Below are 25,538 nucleotides of genomic sequence, written 5' to 3'. Positions count from 1 at the left end.
TTTTGAAACAGATGTTAACAGTATCTATTTATTTTTCACCTGTTTCTGCAGTGGACAATTCAGTTTGGACATTTTGAGCTTAATAGATCACAGGATTTCAAAATAAAAGAAATCCAGAGTAGCATTCTCCAAAATAGCTTCTTTCAGTATACAACAATACTGGATTTCTGACTGTTACTTTCACATGTTATATTGGTTGTTGCATGAATGATTAGCCTTATGTAATTGGAAAGGCTACCAGGGGGGATAGTTACCCCCCCCAAAAAAAAATCATTTCTGTGATCGTAAAGACCAATCTGTATGCATAGAGATGTCATTTGATTCAATCTTCCACTAAACCGTAACATGTGAAGAGCAATGATCTCCCTGAAGAAATTATCACCCTGAAAGGCAGCACATCAAGATAGAGGCTACTACACAGCCCTTATCCCCCAGATGCTACTTTTAAAGTTCTATTTTCTTGTGATCTGTACAGATACCATTCTAAGAAGTTATTGATTGCCATGCATAGATTATACCTGGCACCATGTGGCAACCTGGCAACTACTTCCAATAATGATGAGAAAATACAATGTGAATTCCAGGTTATCTTCTAGGCCTATTAAACCCAATATGCTTCTTCTTTAGCTCTTGGTGTGTCTTGCAGTCACAGGTTTGTGTGTGTGTGTGTGTGTGTGTGTGTGTGTGTGTGTGTGAAATTGTGATAAGGAATTGATTTTATTTATCGATTTCCTTGATCTGGAATTCTGACAGCAAAAAAAGGGCCTGGAGTTCGACCATGGAGAAGCAATGCACAAATAGCTCCTGCAGCTCAGTGTGGCATTTTTGCAACTCCAGCGTTCACTTGTGGCAAATGGGATCTGACTTGACTTGAGGCTATTATGCCTTGCTTTTTGTTCATCATATTTTCCCAGATAATGCAATAAACTGTCAGGCCCATCCATTCTGTTCGGCTTCTGTATAGCCTACAGTGCAGTAGTCAGGGGAGATCATGTTGGGCTCAGATTTTGACTCAAATAGAAGCTGTCACACAATCAGGACCGAGGACTAAATAGAAAAGTTAGTAAAACAATCCAGTGATTATGGATGGGGACATTTTGCAGACTTGGGTCAGGAAATTTTCTTAGTTCTCTTTCTATAATTCTATATAATTCTATAATATAATATTATATATATATAATAATAATAACTATATAATATCTCTATGAGCTTAGATGAGAAATGGTTCAAGAGGAACTTCTTGTTACTCTTCTCTGAGGAAATCTCCCCATGAAAGGCTCCTCATCATGTTCAGTTCCATCTCCTAGGGTCCCACATGTGCCACTGGGAGTTTGAGCTTAAACTGCAACCCTATTTTGAAATGGCATCGCCCTACAACCCATACCTACTCCTTGTGAAAGACTATGAGAAAGCTATGAATGAGTGGAATTGGGAGCAAATGTAATCAAGAGACAGAAGATGAGTCAGTTGACAGCTCATGCCAGGTAGAGAGAAGTCTGGGAAGAAACATTCCAAATCACTCAGAGTCTCCACCTTAACCAATAAAGTAGTGTTTCACAACTTGAAGATTTCCTTGCCTGGGGAATTCTGAGAATTGAAGCCCAAGCTTCTTAAAATTGTTGTAGTTGTATACTACTATACATGTAGTCTTTGACTTACAATCTTTTGTTTAGTGGATGTGGTACTTACCAGTGGAATATAAAGCGATATTATCATTTCTCATAATCTTGATATATCCCTCTTTGATGCAGCCAAAGCAGTCCTGATAGGAAGCAATTCAATTCATGGATTGTATCCAGTGGTCAGTTTCAAAAAATTTTATTACCAATTCTGTGGGTGTGGCTTGGTGGGCGTGGCATAGCTTGGTGAGCGTGGCTTGGTGGGCATGGCAGGGGAAGGATACTGTAAAATTTCCATTCCCACCCCACTCCAGGGGAAGGTTACTGCAAAATCCCAATTTTCTCCCCATCAGCTGGGACTCGGGAAGCAGAGAATAGATGGGGGCAGGGCCAGTCAGAGGTGGTATTTACCAGTTCTTCCAACTACTCAAAATTTCCACTACCGGTTCTCCAGAACTGGTCAGAACTTGCTGAAACCCACCTCTGATTGTATCTGGCAAAGGTTCATTGTTCTTTGGAAGAGGTCTGCATATCTCCAAAGCAACTTGCTTGGGTTTTATATTTAATGAACCAAATGAATGCACATCCCCTGTTGAAATACTTTGGCTGAAGCATTGACTGCATTTACTGCTAAATAAAACCAAAGAGCAGGCCTTGTTGCCATCATTCATGCTTCAATAACCTTAAGGTTTAACTAGTATAATTTATTCTTTGTGTGTCTCTAAAAACAGCTCAGATATCCAGCTTGTTGATTTTCTATATTTTCAGTTACTGCACTAACAATTTGCTTCTTACCCTAAGTGCTGCATTTGGCTCTAAAACAAAAGTTTTAAGTGCACCTAACATCTCAAGATAATTGTCTGCCCCACCCTCAAAACTTAGATGGCTTTTATTTTATAGAAATTTTTCATTCTCTATATTTATAAAATCTATATTTATTCATGCCTGCATTTATTCAATTTATATTGCTGCTTTTTTCGTTCATGACTCTAGGCAGCTTACAATTACAATATAAACAATATCAAAAGAAATCCAGTGAATAAAACAACCATGCAAGCAATACGATACGTTAAAACAATTCAAAATGATTAAAGCCATTCAACACAGTCATCAGCACAACACAGTAATTCACAAATGGTACAATCATTTTATGGGGTATACATCACACTCTGTTCCCCAGGCCAGATAGCAAAGCCAAGTTTTCAAGCTACAAAGGAAAGAGTCTTTTTCAAAGAGACTTATCCCACTATTTTTTAAAAAAAGTTAAAGACCTTATTTTAGAGTTTCTTCAAATTCAATTGATACATGAAACAAGGACAAATGGGATTTATGGGGTGGGCCCAACTCATTTTCTTTGCTTTGCATGCCCAGAAGTTCACTTCTTTCCTCAAAGTGTTGGTCTATAGTTAATGTGGGAGGGAGAAAGAGATTGTTTTACAAAACTACTTCAGTGGGATTATTTTCTAAAGAAGAGTTCTTTAGTGGCTTCCAAGACCCTTGGATTCTATTGGCATGACAAGCTTACTTAGCCATCATTTATTGCGCACTTAGGCTGGAAACAATCCTCAAGCAACAAAGACATGAATTCAAACGAACTTGGCTAATTTGTTGTCAGGTGTGTCACGTGGTCTAAATGGATTAACATGAAAGAAAGGCAGCCTATCCAAGTTCAATTACATGTTCTTTTATCATTTTTTCCCTCCAAATTCCAACTCCTGCCACTGAAAACAGCTTCCATGACAAGTTTACTGCTGGTGGGATGGGATAGGATTGGATGAACAGCATGTGATTAAGAAAGAAACCCCTTCATTGAACTGGGTTGGATTAAACCATTAAAGAAAATGTTTCAAAAAATTAAAAGGCTATTTGGTTTAAACTATAACTTTGGAAGGCTATTTCTGCCCAAATAATTGGCTTTTATGCCTGCAATGCAGTTTTCTGAACTCTACACTTGAAGAGAAAGCACATTTTAAAAGCAGGTGGGTGGATGACTGTGGAGGAGGCAGAGTAGAAAGACAAAGAAAGTGAGAGCAAAGGAAAATGCAAGAGCTCTTGGGAATCTGTTCATGAGAAACATTTTTTGAAAGATAATATATGTTAAGTTAATATCTGTTCTAATTGCTAGGCAATAAACACCATCCACAGGCTGAATAAATGTCAGGAACAAATTTATTCTGAAAGTCAGCTGAAGATATATCAGCTATGGTCTTATAAGAAATGTACTGAAACTTTCTTCTGCTCGTCTTAGGAAACAGATTGTGTGTGAAAGTCCATTGGACTGCCAATACATTTAAATAGAATAATGATGATAGTGATGACTATATAATTTAATTTAATTATAATCTTAAAGATTTTTTTTTTAATAAAACGATGTGTCGTTGGTACATGACACCAGGTAAATGATCAAAAATGTATAAGGGAATTTCAAATATGCATTGAAAATGTAATCAAACTGAGAGAACAACTTTTTTTTTATCTTTGATCAGCATGTAACAAAGCAATAAATACTGGATCAAGTATGTATTTTGATGCAAAAGATTTTAATGTACAATTGAAACCAGAGGCATTTCTTGGGGGCTTGACAGATGAACAAATGGAAACATCTTATGGAATTTTGCTTTTACATATGATAATGGCAGTGACATTTTTATTTGCTGAAGCATAGAAGGACTTATCTACAATGGAAGAATGATTGGTGAAGCTGGTGAAATTGATAGTTTTGATTAAAGAACAGACATTGACAGATTTTACTTCTACTTGAAAACCACTTTTGGACTTTTCTAAAATCGAAAGAAATGACATGCTGATTTTTGGGATTTGATAATTAAAATTATATGGGACTATAGAAATAAGTAGATATTAATCTTTGAATAAGAATTTGATGTATTTTTATTCATATATTTATCAAAGAAAGTTTGATACTTTTCTATTTGTTTACTCTGTCTTTTTTTTTTTTTACATTTATATCCCGCCCTTCTCCGAAGACTCAGGGCGGCTTACAGTGTGTAAGGCAATAGTCTCATCCTATTTGTATATTTATATATAAAGTCAACTTATTGCCCCCCCAACAATCTGGGTCCTCATTTTACCTACCTTATAAAGGATGGAAGGCTGAGTCAACCTTGGACCTGGTGGGACTAGAACCTGCAGTAATTGCAGGCAGCTGTGTTTTAATAACAGGCTTCTTACAGCCTGAGCCACACCGCGGCCCGTCTTATTCATACTTTCATTCTTTCTTTCCTGAGCTTTTTCTTTTTCCAAATCTTCTTTTTCTGTTTGTTTATCTTTTAACTTTGATAGTAGGTAATAATAATAGGGGTCTTGGGTGCAATCACAGAACAACTGGAGCATCACTTGAACACCATTGGCATTGACAAAATCAACATCAATTGCAAAAGGCAGCTTTACCTGGAACAGCTTATATCCTATGATGAAGTAACCACATCTGCCTATCTTAGGTCCTTGGGAAGAACATGATAATGTGGGCAAAATGATAAATCTAGTCTAACATCTGGCTTATTGCGTGACCAACTATATTAATAATAAGTAATAGTAGTATCAGTTTACAATTTGCCCACATGATACATGATTTATGTAATTTCATTTCATATTTGATAATTCTCTCTCTCTCTCTCTCTCTCTCCATCTCTCTCTTTTTCTCATATTCTAGACCCCTCCTCACTAACATGGATCCTTCCAGGTCTATTAGGATTATCAATACAGGAATAAAACTCCTGAGGATAGGTTGTTGAGAGTTATTGTATATACAAATATATTCCTCTGTATCCACTTATAAATGAGGAGAGATATATATAACCTAAAGCTACATAATAATGAGAACATTTTAGCTGAAATAGATGTATCTTCTGTGTTATATAATGAAAGCAGATGCCAACCTACCTAAATCAGGGATAAAGAATTACTCCCACCACAGCAGCTAAAGGTCTATTTCTCACTAACCTGGTAAGCCAGTGTTGGGTACTATTACTACCTTATCTGGTGGGGGGGAGAGATATCTGAAGGCTCAAGAATAAAATAAATAGCCCCACCAAATCCTTCCTAATACATTTTAGAGAAGAAAGATCTCCTCATTACCTCTTTTTTTTAATAAAATCAGCTTTTTAAAAATGAAGTATTTCATCAACTGAGTGTTTTTCATGAAACTATATACAGTATGATGCACATCTACTTCCCAAATTAATTTTTAAAAATTCTATAGTATAAAACTTTGAAGCACAGGACAAACTCATGAACTTAGCTTTGGTATCACAAAAATGCTATCTCGATCCGTTTTGCCAAATTGTTATCCATTAGCAAGTTTAAATCTTTAACTGCTAACGTAATGTCTATATGGATAACTTATTTGTTATTTTGCTTTTTTTGGAGGTAGAAGGGCTCAGTGTGTGACGTGTGAAAGAAGGAACCTGAGCAAAGATTAGAAAAACAGGTTTCAAAACTAAACTAGAAAGGAGATTTATTTAAAGGTAATGCATTTCAGGGATAGGCAAATCACCAAGCTGCCTTGGTTAATTCTGTTCAGAAGATCTGAATAAATCTGGAATTCAAAGGGGCATATTCTCAATTTAAACATATTTATGGGACCACATATACATTAATCATTTGGCATACAGAAGAAGCTCGTCCAAAATGATATCAAACATTTCTGAAGATTGAACTGCAATAAAAAAGAAAATAATAAAATCATCCTTTAAAAAAAATGAAGGTCTTAATTTCTTTTTTAAAAAACCCTTTATAAGTGTCTTTTATCCATTAAGGTTCTAAGGAGAAGGTATCTGTTGTGCAGCACAAGAATCCTGATGCACAAAAACTCACCTTCACTTAACAGAAGGACAACTACACATCACTTACACATCCCAGACATCATATTGGAAAGAACCCGGCACATCTCCCACAGGCATGCATACAGCTCCCACTTTTCTTTTGAAGAGACAAATTGGAACAGCATCAATTTCACAGAGGGGAAAAAATGGCTTAAGAGTAACCCTTTCATTTCACTGAAATTAAAAGTAATCTGAAATAGCCATGCCTTGTAAGATTTGTGAGTCAATTTCAATTTTGTTTTGGCAAATCATCAAGAATTTACCTTAAAATAATTTACAAGTATCCTTATTAGTTTTCTTTATGTCAAGTGAGACGTTTCTAGGCTGCATTGGACGGCTTGCAACCAAGTTGGTGCCTATTACCATTTCTAGACTTCGGAGCTGAAGAAGCATTCCAGAAGAAGGCAATGGAAATGACTGGACTGTTGCCAAAAAATGTCCATGAAGTTGCTAGGAATCTAAAGCAACTCAAGATAGTACTTAGATTTACCTAGAGGGAACCATCCTTTATTATTTATTTATTTAAAGGTAATGCATTTCAGGGATAGGCAAATCACCAAGCTGCCTTGGTTAATTCTGTTCAGAAGATCTGAATAAATCTGGAATTCAAAGGGGCATATTCTCAATTTAAACATATTTATGGGACCACATATACATTAATCATTTGGCATACAGAAGAAGCTCGTCCAAAATGATATCAAACATTTCTGAAGATTGAACTGCAATAAAAAAGAAAATAATAAAATCATCCTTTAAAAAAAATGAAGGTCTTAATTTCTTTTTTAAAAAACCCTTTATAAGTGTCTTTTATCCATTAAGGTTCTAAGGAGAAGGTATCTGTTGTGCAGCACAAGAATCCTGATGCACAAAAACTCACCTTCACTTAACAGAAGGACAACTACACATCACTTACACATCCCAGACATCATATTGGAAAGAACCCGGCACATCTCCCACAGGCATGCATACAGCTCCCACTTTTCTTTTGAAGAGACAAATTGGAACAGCATCAATTTCACAGAGGGGAAAAAATGGCTTAAGAGTAACCCTTTCATTTCACTGAAATTAAAAGTAATCTGAAATAGCCATGCCTTGTAAGATTTGTGAGTCAATTTCAATTTTGTTTTGGCAAATCATCAAGAATTTACCTTAAAATAATTTACAAGTATCCTTATTAGTTTTCTTTATGTCAAGTGAGACGTTTCTAGGCTGCATTGGACGGCTTGCAACCAAGTTGGTGCCTATTACCATTTCTAGACTTCGGAGCTGAAGAAGCATTCCAGAAGAAGGCAATGGAAATGACTGGACTGTTGCCAAAAAATGTCCATGAAGTTGCTAGGAATCTAAAGCAACTCAAGATAGTACTTAGATTTACCTAGAGGGAACCATCCTTTATTATTTATTTATTTATTTATTTAAAGGTAATGCATTTCAGGGATAGGCAAATCACCAAGCTGCCTTGGTTAATTCTGTTCAGAAGATCTGAATAAATCTGGAATTCAAAGGGGCATATTCTCAATTTAAACATATTTATGGGACCACATATACATTAATCATTTGGCATACAGAAGAAGCTCGTCCAAAATGATATCAAACATTTCTGAAGATTGAACTGCAATAAAAAAGAAAATAATAAAATCATCCTTTAAAAAAAATGAAGGTCTTAATTTCTTTTTTAAAAAACCCTTTATAAGTGTCTTTTATCCATTAAGGTTCTAAGGAGAAGGTATCTGTTGTGCAGCACAAGAATCCTGATGCACAAAAACTCACCTTCACTTAACAGAAGGACAACTACACATCACTTACACATCCCAGACATCATATTGGAAAGAACCCGGCACATCTCCCACAGGCATGCATACAGCTCCCACTTTTCTTTTGAAGAGACAAATTGGAACAGCATCAATTTCACAGAGGGGAAAAAATGGCTTAAGAGTAACCCTTTCATTTCACTGAAATTAAAAGTAATCTGAAATAGCCATGCCTTGTAAGATTTGTGAGTCAATTTCAATTTTGTTTTGGCAAATCATCAAGAATTTACCTTAAAATAATTTACAAGTATCCTTATTAGTTTTCTTTATGTCAAGTGAGACGTTTCTAGGCTGCATTGGACGGCTTGCAACCAAGTTGGTGCCTATTACCATTTCTAGACTTCGGAGCTGAAGAAGCATTCCAGAAGAAGGCAATGGAAATGACTGGACTGTTGCCAAAAAATGTCCATGAAGTTGCTAGGAATCTAAAGCAACTCAAGATAGTACTTAGATTTACCTAGAGGGAACCATCCTTTATTATTTATTTGGGTTAAACATTGCTAAGTATTTGGGGAAAAGAATTGGTAATTATAACAGAGTAACAGAATTGGAAGAGACCTTGGAGGTCTTCTAGTCCAACTTCTGTTCAAGCAGGAAACCCTATGCCATTTGTCCAGAATGTGCAGGGGTAGGACTAGAAGACCTCCAAGGTCCCTTCCAGCTCTGTTATTCTGTTTGCTGTTAATATGAAGGGCATCAGGTTGAAGATAGCTATTTATGCCTTTGATAATGATCAGAGACATTCGCCATCAGCTGGTATAACAAAAGGGAGAAAATATTTCAATATTAGTTCAGATTTTTTTAAACCTGGGAACAGAGTGCTTGAGTGGAGTTTTTGGAAGAGAGATCAAGAGTATACTCAGTGATTTTCTGCAGAATCATTACAGTACAAATTTTAAGGCCTGTAATGTGCATCTTAAGATGCTGTGATTTCATGCAAGAGGAAGTAGGCCTTCAGAGCTTCTGAGTCAAAATAAAGAAAGGTCACCATCAGCACTTTTAAAACAAATTAGACATGAAGTTAGTCGCATAATTTTTATATATAGATATATACATAAATACACATACACACAGAGACACACACATATATATGAATCAAAATTCTGTATAGGTGAATCAGTTAAAACTGCTGCCAAAAATCATGGTACAGCTAGGAGCTCCCAAAGCTTCTTTAATTATAATTATTTTTTTATCCATGTACTGTTTTATGGACAGACAAACTTTGTTAAACTAATCCTGAATGAAAATGGTCTGAGCAAAACAAGGATAAGGGATAATAGGACATTACTACGTTTCTATCTGGACAAAACGACCTTTACGTAGAATTTGTTTTTTTAAAGCTTCCCATATCTACCATACAATTTTGCCACTTTTCTTAGAAACAATCCATTTTTGGACCAAAAATTCTATGAAAGGTCATGGTTGAAATAACTTCATAAGCTACATCATAAACCTTTATACCAGGGGTCTCCAACCTTAGCAACTTGAAGACTTGTGGACTTCAACTCCCAGAATCCCTCAGCCAGCAAAGCTGGGAATTCTGGGAGTTGAAGTCCACAAGTCTTCAAGTTGCCAAGGTTGGAGACCCCTGCTTTATACAATATGGTAAGCTGTGATAGCTAAGCCTCACCACTGTGGTTTTTAAACCATGTTTTATGGGAGTACAGCTAATTGTGATCTACTTAGCAATTCACATTAAGTAATGTGTACATTCAGTCACTAAGATGCTTTATCCTAAAATACATTGTTCATGAAAAGCAGAGAATGGAGTAGAAAGGAGATGAGGGTCTAATCTTGCTCTATTTATTCAATGACAGAGGGTCAAAATGTGTATACTCTTATTAAACTGGCGAAGTAATCCTAGTACATATACTTTTGTCTTCAGTTTTTTCACAATTTGGTCATTCGTAATCTCCTGGAAAAACTTATTTTGGCTATAGCATACTACAAGAAAAGAGCTATTGAAAAATGTTTCATAAAATGGGATTTACTTAGCCCTCATGTAGTTTATACCTAGCAGTTGCCTATAATCTTTGAATAAATTCATCTGTTCAATCAGTTGCAAACAAATTTTGCACTATAAAGTTGTTGTTTTATTCTTGTCCCTAAATACTTTTAAATCATCCATATATTATAAATACAAAAAGTTTGCTCCTTTTTTGCAGGAGATGTTTAGTGCATTCTATAAAATAAACTTTGTACATTATAATTAACTATGGTCTCTTTCTAAAGTGTTAATTACTTGGAGCAGCAAATCATAGAACATAGAATAATAGAGTTGGAAGTCTTCGTACAACTGCCTGCTCAAGCAGGAGACCCTATACAATTTCAGATAAATGATTGCCCCATCTCTTTTTGAAAGTCTCCAGTGATGGAGCACCCAACATCCGATTGGGTGATTGTTCTCACCGTTAGACAATTTCTCCTTAGTTTTATATTGCTTCTCTCCTTGGTTAGTTTCCATCCATTGTTCCTCATCTTGTCTTTTTTTGTGCTTTGGAAAATAGTTTGACCCCCTCATCTTTGTAGGAGCCCCTCAAATATTGGACCACTGCTATCGTGTCTCCCTTAGTCCCTCTTTTCATTAGGCTAGACATACCCAATTCCTGTAACTGTTCTTCATAAGTTTTAACCTTCAGTCCCAATATATTTTGTTACTATTCTCTGCACTCTTTCCAAAATCTCAACATCTTTTTAAAATTGTGGTGACCAAAACTGGATGTAGTATTCCAAGTGTGGCCTCACTTTTTCAAATTCTCCTTGAGTTGTAACATTCTCTTACATCTCCCAGGCTTGAAAGTTACATTCTTTTTTTCAAAATGTAAGAATTTCTATCAGGTTCTTGTGCAATCCAATTATACACAAGATGAAGGAACTATTTGTTGCTGTTTATACTATGCATGTAGATTTATTTAAAGGAGGCTATTGTTAAACAACATTGTTGTACACCTATCTTCATCCTCAATCAATTAATCAATCAATCAAAATAGTGCTGGAAGGGATCTTGCAGGTCTTCTACTCCAACCCTCAAGCAGGAGACCCTACCATTTCAGAAAAGTGACTGTCTAGTCTCTTCTAAAAAAACTCTGGTGATGAAGCACCCACAACTTCCAAAAGTAAGCTTTTCCACTGGTTAACTTCTCTCCTTGATTAATTTCTATTCACTGTTTCTTGTCCTGTTTTGGTGCTTTGGAAAATAAATTGACCCTCTCCTCTTTGTGAAGTATCAAATATTGGAATACTGCTATTATCTCCCCCGCCCCCAGTGGTCCTTTTTTCTAGATTAGCCATACCCAATTCCTGCAACCATTCTTCATATGTTTTAGTCTCCAGGCCTTTAATTGTTTTAGTTGCTCTTCTTTGCATTTTTTCCAAAGTCTCAACATCTGTTTGTAATGTGGTAGCCAAGATTGGATGCAGTATTCCAGGTGGTCTTACTAAGGATTTATAAAGTGGTAATAATACTTCATGTGATTTTGATTCTATGCTTCTGTTTATACAACCAAGGATTTTATTAACTTTTTGGCTGCTGCTGTACACTGCTGGCTCATGTTTAATTGAATGTCCACTGGACTCCAAGGTCCCTCTCACAGTTAATTTTTTGAGCCAGGTTTTACATAATCTGTACTTGTACCATTGCTTTTTCCTGCCTAGGTTTAAAACCTTGCTTTTCTCCACATTACATTTCATGTTGTTGGATAGGACCCATTGTTCAACTCTTTCAAATGTATTTGGATCCTAAGCTTGTCTTCTGGGATATTGGCTATTCCTGCCAGTTTAGTGTCATCTGCAAATTTGATAAGTTCCCCTTCTATTCCTCATCTAAGTCATTTATGAAGATATTGAAGAGTACTGGGCCTAGGACAGATCCTTGTAGTACCCACTGCTTACTTCCCTCCATGTAGATGTAGTACCATTAAGGACTATTCACTGAATACAGTTTGTCAGCCACTTAAAAATCCATCTGGCGTTGATGCTGTCTATCCCACATTTTTCTAGCTTACCAAGAAGTAGGTTGTGGTCTACTTTGTCAAATGTGTTGCTGAAGTCTAAATATACTATGTCCACAGCATTTCATTGGTCTACTAATTTAGTAATTTAACTAATTTAATTTATTTATTAAACTAAGGTGTAACAAGGAAGGATGGTAGTTTAGCGGAACTGTACATGCATATTTTTGTTTCCAAAGGTTATCAATTCAGTTCCAAATATTTCTAGGGACAACTGGAAAATGATCTCCTCTTAGAGGCATGGTGGTGCATGGTTAGAATGCAATACTGCAGGTTACTTCAGCTGACTGCTGGCTGGCTCCAATTTGGCCGTTCAAATCTCATCAGGCTCAAGGTTGACTTAGCCTTCCATCCTTCCAAGGTTAGTTAAATGATTGTTGGGGGCAATATGCTGACTCTGTGAACCCCTTAGAGAGGGCTGAAAAGCACTGTGAAGTGGTATATAAGCCTAAGTGCTATTGATATTGCTAGATAGATCTAGTGGCCTGATTCAATAAAGAACAGTTTTTAGAGTTTTTCCTGCAAATGACTGGACTGTTAGCTTAACCTAGACAACCAGAGGAACAGTAAAAAAACAAAAACAAAAAACCCCCACATTCTTATAACTAATTCCACAGCCTCAAAAATAAAACCACATCAGTGGAAAATTTTTGTTTGGAATTATTGTGTTTCCTATAAACAATAGAGCAGACAATCTGATTAAGAAATAATATAGATGGAACTTCCCTTGATTCCCATTGCCCCTACCCCACTCAGATTTTCATTGGAAACAAACACTTGACAATGCTATAGCTTTTAGCAGTCAGTAGAGGATGTTGAAGAATAGGAAATCTCTGCATTCTCCATGTTATGCTTTTATACGTGCTGCACAAAGTCCAAGCGTTCTATCAGACAGATGGTGGTGTCATATGTAATTCCCTCAAGGATCATCACTTTCCTAAATAGAAAACTTGTCTTTGTTTATTAGTGCTTCCTTGTCATACCTATCTAAACAATGTTGTTTCACTTGACCACCCATAGATGCAAAGCTAGCAAATTAAAATGGTTTTGGAACAGAAGAAATCTGGGTGGGCGTTGTTTTATATTGGATTTCTATGAGTGAATTTTAATAAAAACATCTTTTACATGAATCACATGTCCTCCAAATAGATAACGTCTCTATTTTGTGTGTAAGAAAAAGGCTTTATCAGTGGAATGGAAAAATATATTTTATTTCTGAGTCCAGCAGAATGGATTGAATCCTCCCTAGTTTTGAAATAGAAGCAACAAGAACCTGATCCAATGAATGATTTCACTTCAAAACTAAAAAGATTATAATGATCAGCAAACCACTTCAATATTATAGGTAAGAAAAATATATTGATCTATCCATGAATTCACCTGGAACAAAGCTCAACACAAAAGAGATTTTACATGTGGTACAAAAGTATATAAAACTGTGTCCTGATAATCCATTTTAGTTCAGACATTACTTCTCACAACAACCTGGCAGATATCTCTGAACTCTTCTCAAGCAAGAGATGGATCAATATCCCTCTTTTACTATTGCTCTCCTGCAATTGGTATCTGCTGAATGTTACCTGCAGATAATGTTGAGTCATGAAGGCTGTTGGCCTTAATAGACGTGTCATTGATAATTCATCTACACCTCTTTTACATCCATTCAAATTATGGCTGTATCTTGTAGACATTAATTCCCTAGGATAATTTTTACACTGTGTGAAGTATTTTTTTTTGCATGCTCTAAACTGTATTTCAAATTTTATTGCATTTATGCATTGATTTCATTTCAATATGTTTCACTAAGATATCTCTGATACTGTGTTTTTCAAGATGGAAAAAAACATGTCAATTTCTGCATACCATGCATGTTTCTAAACATCTTAGTTATGAAGCCCTGGATAAATGGATGGATGGATGGATGGATGTGATAGATATATAACAGATAAGTTGATATGATGGTAGGTAGACAGACTCTCATTTTATGTTGTCGTTGGGCCCTCAGAGATTCAGTTTTAATGTTGTTAGTTGCAAAGTCGTGTCCGACACATCGTGACCCCATGGACAATGTTCCTCCAGGCTTTCCTGTCCTTTACCATCCTCTGGAGTCTATTTAAGCTCATGCCTACTGCTTCAGTGACTCCATCCAGCCACCTTGTTCTTTGTCATCCCATTCTTCTTTTGCCCTCAATCCTGCCCAGCATTAGGCTCTTCTCCAGTAAGTCCTTCCTTCTCATTAAGTGGCCAAGGTATTTGAGTTTCATCTTCAGGATCTTGCCTTCTAAAGAGCAGTCAGGGTTGATTTCCTCTAGGACTGACGGATCAATTTTAATAGTAAGGCCAAAAAAAAAAGAGAGAAGAATCTAAGAATCTAAATCAAAAATATCAATTGAGTCTTAATAGTAAAATGCAAAATAATTCTGACCCTCAGAATTCCACCACCTACTGTATTCTATATTCTATAAATGCTTTTGGAATTCAGAGATATTCCTGAAAGTAAAATTGATGGCTGGAAGGTAGTCCAGGCAGTCCAATGTTTCAATACACTAACCTTCCATATTTTTACTTATAAAATTGCAAAAAAATAAAATAAAATAGGAGAGACTGAAAATCTCCCAAAAGTAGTCTAGAGTTCCATTACAGAAACACATTTGGGGTCCCAGGCAATGTTGGAACTATTAAGATCAGATAAATAAACTCCACTACAAGTTATTGAATATTTTCCACTTCCCCTCCCCCAAATGCTATAATAGCTTCAAGCCAACCAACATAAACCTTTGGATTAACAAGGTAAAAAACCTCAGTCCAAAACTTTCAACTGACATCCTTTTTCATTAGGAAAAGCACATCGTTTTTATTAACATTTCACAAACAGCATTTCCAGTGAATATAAATATTCTGAGAAGACCTAACGGGAATGCTATAGTAGAGAAAGGGTCACAGCAAGCAATTTAAGTGAATCACATTCTTTCAAGTCACTGCCATTCAAGGGGAGCCAATCTATAATTTAGCTCTTAGTACATTATTGAAGACTACATACAAATTTGCTTGCATTTTTATGCAACAATACTTTCTTTAAAAGGGAGAAAGCATAATGGTTTTTTTTATGTGTTTAACTTTGTTTCAATGATATAACCCATTCATTCTTTCCCAATTAACATTTGAACAGGTATTAAGTGCACATTGTTCCAATTCAATGGCTTTGATTTCTATCATGGCTTAGCGTGGCAAATCTAAAAGCAGTTGACTCTGGATCTATGTGTACTGTAGGAGAGAAATGTAAAGTGCTGCACCCTGAATAGCATTGCCTTCTTGCACCTAATAATCAAGTATTTATCTTCAACGCGTTAATCAAGAAGATGAAAGGAGCTCTTGGAGGTTTTGCTCTTTCTTCCTCCATCTTTCTTTCTGATACCATTTCTTTTTTATTTATTTTATTTGTCACAACATTATATATAAGCATAAGCATGAAATAACTATACAATATATAAGCATATATATAACCAAAGGGGATCCTGAAAGAGAATACTTTAGGGAGAATCCTTACAACTGAAAGCAGCTCTTACTTCAGATAATGAAGACTTGACATAATAGGCTTCTACGATGAGACTTATTATTTACAGAAAAGGAAGAAGGAAGGGCCTGAATTTAAGATATCCCTTCAAAAATGAAGAACAGTTAGAAAAAAACTATTATCATTACAAAAATCTTATGTACTGTCCAGCTTCCATGCTTTGTCAACCTAGAATTGAAAACACCAGTGGAAGTCACCCCTGGAGGACAACAAGCGTGTTAAGTTCGGGAAGTAACGAGGCTGGAGACCAGGGTAGTGACAACAGCTCTTTAATATAGGGTGAACCCAGCAACCTGGCTGGGGAATAACCTCTCTTTATATCCTGTTTCACCGGCGGCTTCAACCAATCAGCAACGTGCTTGATTCCCGCCAAAATATTTAAAGATACATAACACTCCTCCCCTCCCAGAAAACACTTTACCTCTATTTACATATTATTTACATGTTATTTTTCGACGTAGTCACGCAAATAACCTGGGCGTCTCCTGATTCTGTCAGACCTGCGCGGTTCAGTTCTTGGTAGTGGGTTGAGCTGGTCGGAGGGGCTGTTTGCTCCTCCCAGCTCTTTTTCTAGGCCGTCCAGCCCTGGATTACTTGCAGACTCTTTTTCTAGGCCATCCGGCCTTGGATTACTTGCAGAGTTTTCCCTGCTGTTTCCATCGGGAACCTGATGGCGCCGCTGGACCTCCGGGACTCAGCTAAGTCTTGCGCCTCCCGGTTATGGTCAGCTGTGGGTTCAAAGAATGAGTGGTCATGATCTGTCTCATTTAGCTCGGGTTGTTCGCTATTCGCTTCTTATCTGATCTATGTGGCGCCCATACTCGGTTGTCTGTTAACTCAACCAAGTATGATTTTGGACCGGTTGCTTTTATGATTTGCCCTGCTAGCCAACTTGGGCCGTCCCCATAGTTGCGGGCCCACACTCGGTCGCCTATGCCCATTTCTCTCGTTTTTTCTAGTTCCCCCTTGTAACCCTCTGGTGGGTAATGGGGATTCAAACGGTCAAGTGGGCACCGGAGCGTCCGTCCCATCAATAATTCGCTGGGCTTCTGCCTGTAGCAGTGCTTGGGGTTCTATGCTGAACGGCCAGAAAGAAATCTATCTTTGTTTGCCAGTCACCTGGCTTGAGCCTGACAATGCCTCCTTAGCGCCCGGACGGAACGCTCTGCAAGGCCATTCGACGCAGGGTGGAAAGGCGCAGAGAGGGCATGTCGGATGCCCTCATCTGCCAAGTATTCCTCAAACTGGGCTGCCGTGAATTGCGGGCCGTTGTCGGATACCAGCGTGTCAGGCAACCCGTGGGTTGCGAATAGGTGGCGCAGGGCTGCGATTACTGCCTCGGCTGTCATGGATTTCATGAGTATGATCTCCAACCATTTAGAGAAAGCGTCGACAACCACTAGGAAGGTTTGGCCGTGGAAAGGGCCAGCAAAATCAATGTGGATTCTTGACCAGGGCCCTTGGGGTTTTTCCCATTCCCTGACTGGGGCCGTTGGGGGTAGAGGTCTGGACTCTTGGCAAGCCTGGCATTTTCCTACCCTCTCAGCAATTTCTGAGTCCATGAGTGGCCACCACACATAGCTTCTTGCTAGCCCCTTCATCCTTACGATCCCTGGGTGACCCTCGTGGAGGAGGTCCAATACCCTTTCCCTCAATTTCTCCGGGATCACCACTCGATCGCCCCATAGCAGGCACCCCCCTTGAGCCGAGAGCTCCTCACGTTTTTTTACAAATTCCTTAAACCGTTCGCCCGGCGCAGCGGGCCACCCTCTTTGTACCCAACCGAGTACAGTCCTCAACGTAATGTCCCGGTATGATGCCCGAGCCACCTCCTTAGATGTGACTGGGCCAGAGTCCAAAGAGTCAATTAGCAGGATGGGCGTCCCCGGAGTGGGGTCTTCGATCGCCCCTGGTAGTGGGCATCTGCTTAACGCGTCCGCATGCCCCACTTCTTTTCCCGGTCGATGCTGCAGCTTGTAGGAATAAGCGGCTAAGAAAATAGTCCATCGAGTCAATCGTGGCGAAAGTGCCACAGGCGTTGGGCGGTCGCCAGCCAGTATTCCTAACAGCGGTCTGTGGTCAGTCACAATTTCAAAGTCTCGCCCAAAAACATATTCGTGAAACTTTTTTACCCCTGACACAATTGCTAGCGCTTCCTTATCTAACTGGCTATAGTTCCTCTCTGTGGAGGACATCGTTCTGGAGTAGAAGGCTATAGGGGCTTCTGTGCCGTTTGGAAGTCTGTGGCTGAGCACAGCCCCCACCCCGTAAGGGGAGGCATCGCAAACCAGTAATAATGGCAATGAGCTATGATACTGGATCAGCAGGCTATCGCTCGAGAGTAGGTTTTTTACTGCTTCGAAAGCCCTAGCTTCCGACTTTCCCCAAGACCAAACAGTATTCTTTCCCAGAAGCTTATGCAGCGGTTCAGCAACGGTCGCCTTGTTTTTTAAAAAAACCGCGTAAAAATTCACTAGCCCCAGGAATGCCTGTAGCTCTGTTTTGTTTTTGGGCGCTGGAGCCTTTCTGATTGCCTTGACCTTGCTCTCAGTGGGGTGAATTCCTTTCTTGTCTATTCGGTAGCCCAAGAATTCGACGGATTCTACCCCTATCTGGCATTTGTTCACTTTAACCTTTAGTCCGGCTGACCGGAAAATGCCCAGAACTTTTCTCAAACGCTCCCCCAATTCCTCTACGTTTTCTGCTGATATCAATACATCATCGAAGTAGGGAACTACCCCTGGGAGCCCTTGCAGAAGTCGTTCCATTAAGTTTTGGAACAGCCCCGGTGCCACACTCACCCCAAATTGTAATCGGGTACACTTGAAGGCACCCCTGTGAGTTACAATCGCTTGGGCTTCGCTGTGTGGGCGCCTACGGGCAGTTGTTGGTAGGCTTGAGCCAAGTCTAACTTTGCAAAGACTTGCCCTTGCCCCAAAGAGTGCAGCAAGTGTTGCACCACGGGAACCGGGTAAGCGCTTTTCTGTAAGGCTTTGTTTAACGTCGCCTTGTAGTCAGCGCAGATTCTAATTGACCCATCTGGTTTTACTGGGTGACGATTGGCGTCTCCCACTTTGCGTGATCGACTGGCACCAGAATCCCTGATTTATGAGCTTATCTAGCTCCTTGTCAATTTTAGGTTTAAGGGCAAAGGGACCTCCTTGCCTTTAACCTAATGGGGCTACCTGGGGTCTAAGTTGAAGGAAATAGGGGTCCCTTGTACTTGCCCAGGCAGTCCTTGAAGACATCTTCGAACTCGCTCATGAGTATGTCTTTCAGGTTACAGTCACTTCTGTAGATGCCAGTCACCCCATGCCCAGTGCACGAAACCAGTCTAGTCCCAACAAACTAGGCAGGGTCCCTTCGACGATCGTGATGGGCAGGGTCTTCTTGTGTGGTCCGATTCGACTCGGACAGAGGTGGTCCTCTAACAGGGATGCGATTCCCTTGGTAGTCGTGGACTCGTAGCCGCTGTGTTTGCAGGTGGTGCTTCGCGACTGATGGCAACGACTTTGCCAAAGTGTCCCAGGACATGATGGTGATCGCTGACCCGTGTCCACTTCGAGTCGGCACCGTACTCCTTCTATTTTGGGTTTGGTGAAGATCTTCTTCTCCACCCGGGTTGAGGCGCGGCCTATGACCACAGTCGTTTGGTTCGAATTCGCGCTTTTTGTTTGAGCCAATCGCGGGTCGCCTTGCCGATCCCGCGCTCTGATTGGCCGATTTGAATTTTCGGCGGGAAGGTTGGGGAGCTCGACAGACTTGAGCTAGGTGCCCTTCTTCTCGCACCGACATGTAGCGCCCTTGAACTTGCAGTGTTGGCGCTGGTGTTGACCTCCGCAACTTCCGTGATTCGTCCCGGTCCTCTTTGCCGCTTTCGGTTCGACAAACCCTTCCTCATCCTCACCGCCAGATTCGGTTTGGATCTCTTCTTGGTGCACCGGGTTGACTTTGTGCTCGCCTTTGGTGTGAGAGGCTTTTGCAGGGTCTCCGCCGCTTGGGTGGACATTTCATGCGCCTGGCTTCGCCCAGGGCGCTTTGCCAGCGTTAGATTGCTTTTCGATAGCAGCCGCCCGCAAACGCATGTCTCTGACCCCCGGATGAGTTGCTCCAGCAGCGCCTCGCCCAGGTCTCGTACCCACAGTCTTTGGAGGCTTTCCGCAGGGCGCCATGTAGTCGCCGATGGATTCGCCTCAGCTGTCGGCGCCTCCAAATTCAAAACGCCGACGATTTGGACGGCGTTGGCGCGAAATGGTTTTTAGCAGGGTTTGCAGAGTTTGCCACGATACCGATTGTACCGGCGTTGGCTCTGCCAGGGCTTCCGCGATGTCGATGACCTCGGACCGCAGTGGCTCAAGAAGTATGCCCTTTGCGGTTGTCTGAACTCCTTGCAGTTCGTTCGCTTCTAGAAAGCTTTCGAAACGGGTCATGTACGTTCCCCATTTCTCTCTAGCTGGGTCAAACGGCGCGGGCGGAGTGTAACTGGCCATCTCCGCGTTTCTGCCCTGTATTTGCTGGGTTCGGTTCTTCCGTGCTTCAGCTCGGTTCTGGTGCTCCTTAGCCTCGAGATCCCATCCTCGTCGCCAGTGTTAAGTTCGGGAAGTAACGAGGCTGGAGACCAGGGTAGTGACAACAGCTCTTTAATATAGGGTGAACCCAGCAACCTGGCTGGGGAATAACCTCTCTTTATATCCTGTTTCACCGGCGGCTTCAACCAATCAGCAACGTGCTTGATTCCCGCCAAAATATTTAAAGATACATAACAAAGCGTACATGAGCATTTATTGTGCACAAGAGAGAAAGAGAAAGAAATCATGAATGTGTAAAAGATCTCCTGTATATGCATACGTGTAAACAGGGGTGTCAAACTTGATTTCATTGAGGGCCGCATCAGGATTGTGTCTGACATTGGGGGAGCGGGGTGGGCCTAGCTAGGGTGGGTGTGGCCAGTTTGACATCACTTTTGTCAGGGGCACCTGTGGTGGCCTGAGCACTCTGCCAGTGAAAACAGGCTCCCAAGCTCCATTTTTGGCTGCAAAGGCCTCCTGCAACCCTCTCCCAGTGAAAATGGAGCTTGAGAGAGTCAAGCATGGAGCTCACAAGGGTCATGCACAGCCCTCACGAGCTCCATTTTTGCTGGCAAAGGCACCATGGGCTGGTCCTTTGCTGTTTTCAGGGCAGCTTCGCAGGCTAGATCTAAGCACCCCCTGGGCCGAATATGGCCCCCAGGCCTTGAGTTTGACACCCCGGTGTAAAAGATATTATATGTGTATGAGAAAAATGTTTTGTGTGAGAGTCTCAAGAATTTACGGCTGTTGTTCTAGTGTTTTCCCCTCCAATTTCAGCCCTAATAATGTTGTCAGATAGGTTAGCCTATGAGATAGGTTGGGTTGAGAGGCTTGTGATTGGCTCAGTCACCTATTGAACTTCCATGGCTGAGGATAGATTTGAATCAGATTCTTCTCAGTTTAATGTAATATCTCAGTGGCAATACCACTTGCCCTCATTCCACCTGAATCTCATTTCACACAATATTCTCAAATCCTAGTGGCCTATTTTACAACCAAGAAATATTTTTTCTTATAATTAAACACTGGAAAAGTATACATCCTTTGTTTATATAAGATATAAATATGACATTTGACTCCATGCAAATACTCTGGCCATTACTTTTCTTTGCCTTTAAGAAATGTTATTTGTTTACTATACAGAAAAATAACTACGGTATAAGCAGCTTGGCCTAGCACTACAACTTTTTTTATTTATTTATTTACATTTATATCCCGCCCTTCTCCGAAGACTCAGGGCGGCTTACAGTGTGTAAGGCAATAGTCTCATTCTATTTGTATATATTTACAAAGTCAACTTATTGCCCCCCCCAACAATCTGGGTCCTCATTTTACCTACCTTATAAAGGATGGAAAGCTGAGTCAACCTTGGGCCTGGTGGGGCTTGAACCTGCAGTAATTGCAGGCTGGTGTGTTTTAATAACAGGCTTCTTACAGCCTGAGCCACCATGGCCCAAACTTATCAGGCAGGATCCAGGCTTCTTATGTCCTCTTTCCAACCTGCCTTTTCTTTAAGCTAAAAAAGAAGCCATAAATGTGGTAATCATCTCAAACCAGGTAATTGCCAGGATTGTGCAGGACTTTCGAATAATTTGAAAAAGGAGGCAAGAGTGTGAATATAGCACCATCTTGCAACTATGGCCACTGCAGAGGGCAGTTGCATGACTCCAAGAATCAAGGTTACACCTGTTAGATTCGGGCAATAACGAGGCAGGAGACCAGATGAGTAACAACAGCTCTTTACTATATGGTGAACCCAGCAACCGCAAACGGTAAAAACCCCTCCTTATATACAGTTCAGCTGGAGGCTATCAGCCAATTAGCAACGTGCTATTTCCCGCTCTATTTTCCCTCCAAAACCCTTAAAGATACATTACACTCCTCCCCTCCCAGAAAACTTTTTATCCCTATTTACATAAAATGAATAATTATTTTTCAACGTAGTCACGTAAGTACGCAGGGCGTCTCCTAACTCTTTCGGACCTGCGCAGTTCTTTATCTGGGAGTGAGTCGAGCTGGCTGGAGGGACTGTTCGTTCCTCTCAGCTCCTCCTCCAGGCCATCCGGCCTTGGATTACTTGCAGAGTCGTTCCTGCTTTCCTTCGGAGGGACCGGTTTGTGTCGCTGGAACTCAGATAAGTCCTGCGGTTTTCTCGGGTTTGAGTTAGCTGTGGATTCAATTATTGGATAGTCAGGGCCTGTTTCGTCTGTTTCTAGACTGGTGGCTATTCTTTTCCTTAACTGGTCTATGTGGCGTTTCCAAACCCGGCCATCCTCTATTTCTACGAGATATGATTTGGGCCCGGTTGTTTCTAGGATTGTTCCCTTTTGCCAGCTTGGGCCTTCACCATAATTGTGTGCCCATACGGAACTCCCTACTGTCAATTCTCTTGTTTTGCCCGGTGTTGTTTTGTACCCGTCTGGTGTGTAGTTCGGGTTTAACCGGTCTAACGGGCATCTAAGCTTTCTCCCCATCAGTAGCTCTGCTGGGCTGCGCCAGTCGCTACACAAGGGGTTCTGTGTTGTACCGCTAAGAAGGTGTCAATTTTAATTGCCAATCCCGGGTCTGATTCTGGACAATGCCTCTTTGCGCCCGGACGAAACGCTCTGCAAGGCCGTTCGTCACAGGGTGGAAAGGCGCCGAGAGGACATGTCGGATGCCCTCCTCCGCCAAGTACCCTCAAAAGGGTCGCCATGAACTGTGGCCCGTTGTCTGAAACGAGTGTGTCTGGTAACCCGTGTGTTACAAAAGGTGCCGAGGACTGAAATTACAGCCTCTGCGGTCATGGATTTCATTAGAATGATTTCCAGCCATTTGGAAAATGCGTCTACCACCACTAAGAATGTTTGGCCGTGGAAAGGGCCGGCAAAGTCGATATGGATTCGGGACCATGGGCCCTGGGGTTTCTCCCACTCTCGGATTGGGGCCGTTGGTGGTAGTGGTCTGGATTCCTGGCATGCTTGGCATTTCCCAACCCTATCGCTAATCTCCATGTCCATCAAGGGCCACCACACATAGCTCCTGGCTAAACCCTTCATTCTCACGATCCCAGGATGGCCTTCGTGCAGAAGTTCCAGAACTTTTTTCTGCAATTTCTCTGGGACTACCACCCTATCCCCCCAGAGCAGACACCCCCCTTGCACCGACAATTCCCCGCGCTTTTTTACAAATTCCCTAAAACGCTCACCCGGCGCAGCGGGCCATCCTCTTTGCACCCAACCCATTACAGTCCTTAATGTAATGTCCTTGTAAGAAGCCCGAGCCACCTCCTTGGAAGTGACTGGACCAGAGTCCAAAGAGTCAATTAACAAGACGGGTGTGCCCAGAGTGGGGTCTTCGATAGTCGCTGGTAAAGGGCATCTGCTCAAGGCGTCTGCATGCCCTAACTCCTTTCCTGGCCGATGTAGCAGTTTGTACGAATATGCAGCCAGAAAGATAGTCCATCGGCTTAATCTGGGCGAAAGTGCCACGGGCGCATGGTCGCCCGCCAGCAACCCTAGCAAGGGTCTATGGTCTGTGACGATTTCGAAGTCGCGACCGAAAACATATTCATGGAACTTCTTTACCCCGGAGACTATGGCCAAGGCTTCCCTATCCAACTGACTATAGTTCCTTTCAGCTGAGGACATTGTTCGGGAGTAAAACGCTATAGGGGCTTCTGTGCCATTTGGCAGCCTGTGGCTGAGCACAGCCCCCACCCCGTAGGGGGATGCATCACAAACTAGCACCAATGGTAGTGTGCTATTGTATTGTATCAATAGGCTATCGCTAGACAGGAGGTTTTTTATTGCTTCGAATGCTCTAGCTTCCGCCTTTCCCCAAGACCATGCAGCATTTTTTCCTAGTAATTTGTGTAGCGGCTCGGCTATGGTAGCCTTGTTTTTTAAAAAACCCGCGTAAAAATTTACCAGACCCAAAAACGCCTGCAACTCTGTTTTGTTTTGGGGTGCTGGGGCCTTTCTGATTGCCCTAACCTTGCTCTCAGTGGGGTGGATCCCCTCCCTGTCTATCCGGTAGCCCAGGAATTCTACGGATCCTACCCCGATCTGGCACTTGTTTAATTTGACTTTTAGACCGGCGGACCGGAAAATACTTAAAACTTTTCTCAGTCGCACCCCAAGTTCTTCCATATTGTCGGCGGATACCAGTACGTCATCAAAGTACGGTACCACCCCGGGGAGCCCCTGCAGAAGCCACTCCATTAAATTTTGAAATAATCCTGGTGCCACACTGACCCCAAATTGTAACCTGGTGCATTTGAAAGCACCCCTGTGCGTTACGATTGTTTGAGCTTCGGCCGTGCTGCTATCTACGGGTAACTGCTGATAGGCTTGGGCCAAATCTAGTTTAGCAAAAACCTGCCCCTGCCCTAACAAATGTAGCAAGTGTTGTACCACAGGGACGGGGTAAGCGCTTTTTTGCAAAGCTTTGTTTAGCGTCGCCTTGTAATCGGCGCAAATCCTGACTGACCCGTCTGGTTTCACTGGGGTGACTATTGGCGTCTCCCACTTCACATGATCGACTGGCACTAGTATCCCCTGGCTTACTAGTTTGTCCAGTTCCCGGTCAATCTTGGGCTTCAGGGCGAAAGGAACCCTCCTAGCCTTTAAATGGATAGGGACAACTTGAGGGTCTAGATTGAAGGAGATAGGGGTCCCCTTGTACTTGCCCAGGCAGTCTTTGAAAACGTCCTCGAACTCCTTCATGAGTTCCTCCTTGAGGTCGACTTCATTTCGGAAGACTCCGGTCACTCCCATGCCCAATGCCCGGAACCAGTCTAGTCCCAACAAACTCGGCAGAGTCCCATCGACGATGGTGATGGGCAGAGTTTTTTCGAACTGTCCATACTTGACGTGATGGTCGCCGCCTCGGACAGGGATCCTGTTCCTTGATAGTCCTGCACTCGTAGCTTCTGTGGCCGCAGTTTGCGTTTCGCGATAGCGGGCATGTTTTTTTCTAAGTTGCTCCAGGACATGATCGTAATTGAAGATCCAGTGTCCACTTCCATTCGGCACGGCACTCCTTCGATGAGTGTTTTAACAAAGATTTTTTTTTCTAGGCGTGTTGATGCCTGGCCCACTCTCACGGCGGTCTGATTCAACTTTGCGCCTTTTT

At 41.3% G+C, this 25,538-nt stretch overlaps 1 protein-coding gene across 1 annotated transcript in view; it reads right to left on the bottom strand.

Annotated features, from left to right (window-relative positions):
* The window catches only part of LOC131190533 (uncharacterized protein K02A2.6-like), a gene marked incomplete at its 5' end in the record, with an annotated part of 37,948 nt that extends 12,819 nt beyond the window's left edge, over positions 1-25,129 (bottom strand). Inside the window, 2 exons of the mRNA XM_058167869.1 lie at positions 22,554-22,797; positions 23,407-25,129. Of these exons, the coding sequence (XP_058023852.1) occupies positions 22,554-22,797; positions 23,407-25,129 (1,967 nt within the window). The remainder of the gene's footprint in view (positions 1-22,553; positions 22,798-23,406) is intronic.
* Between the last annotated feature and the right edge of the window lie 409 nt (positions 25,130-25,538).

The sequence above is a fragment of the Ahaetulla prasina genome, chromosome 2, assembly GCF_028640845.1.
Source record: "Ahaetulla prasina isolate Xishuangbanna chromosome 2, ASM2864084v1, whole genome shotgun sequence".
Classification (NCBI taxonomy): Eukaryota; Metazoa; Chordata; class Lepidosauria; order Squamata; family Colubridae; genus Ahaetulla; species Ahaetulla prasina.
The sequence above is the reverse complement of the archived record's forward strand: the minus strand, read 5'-3'. Positions and strand labels throughout refer to the sequence as shown.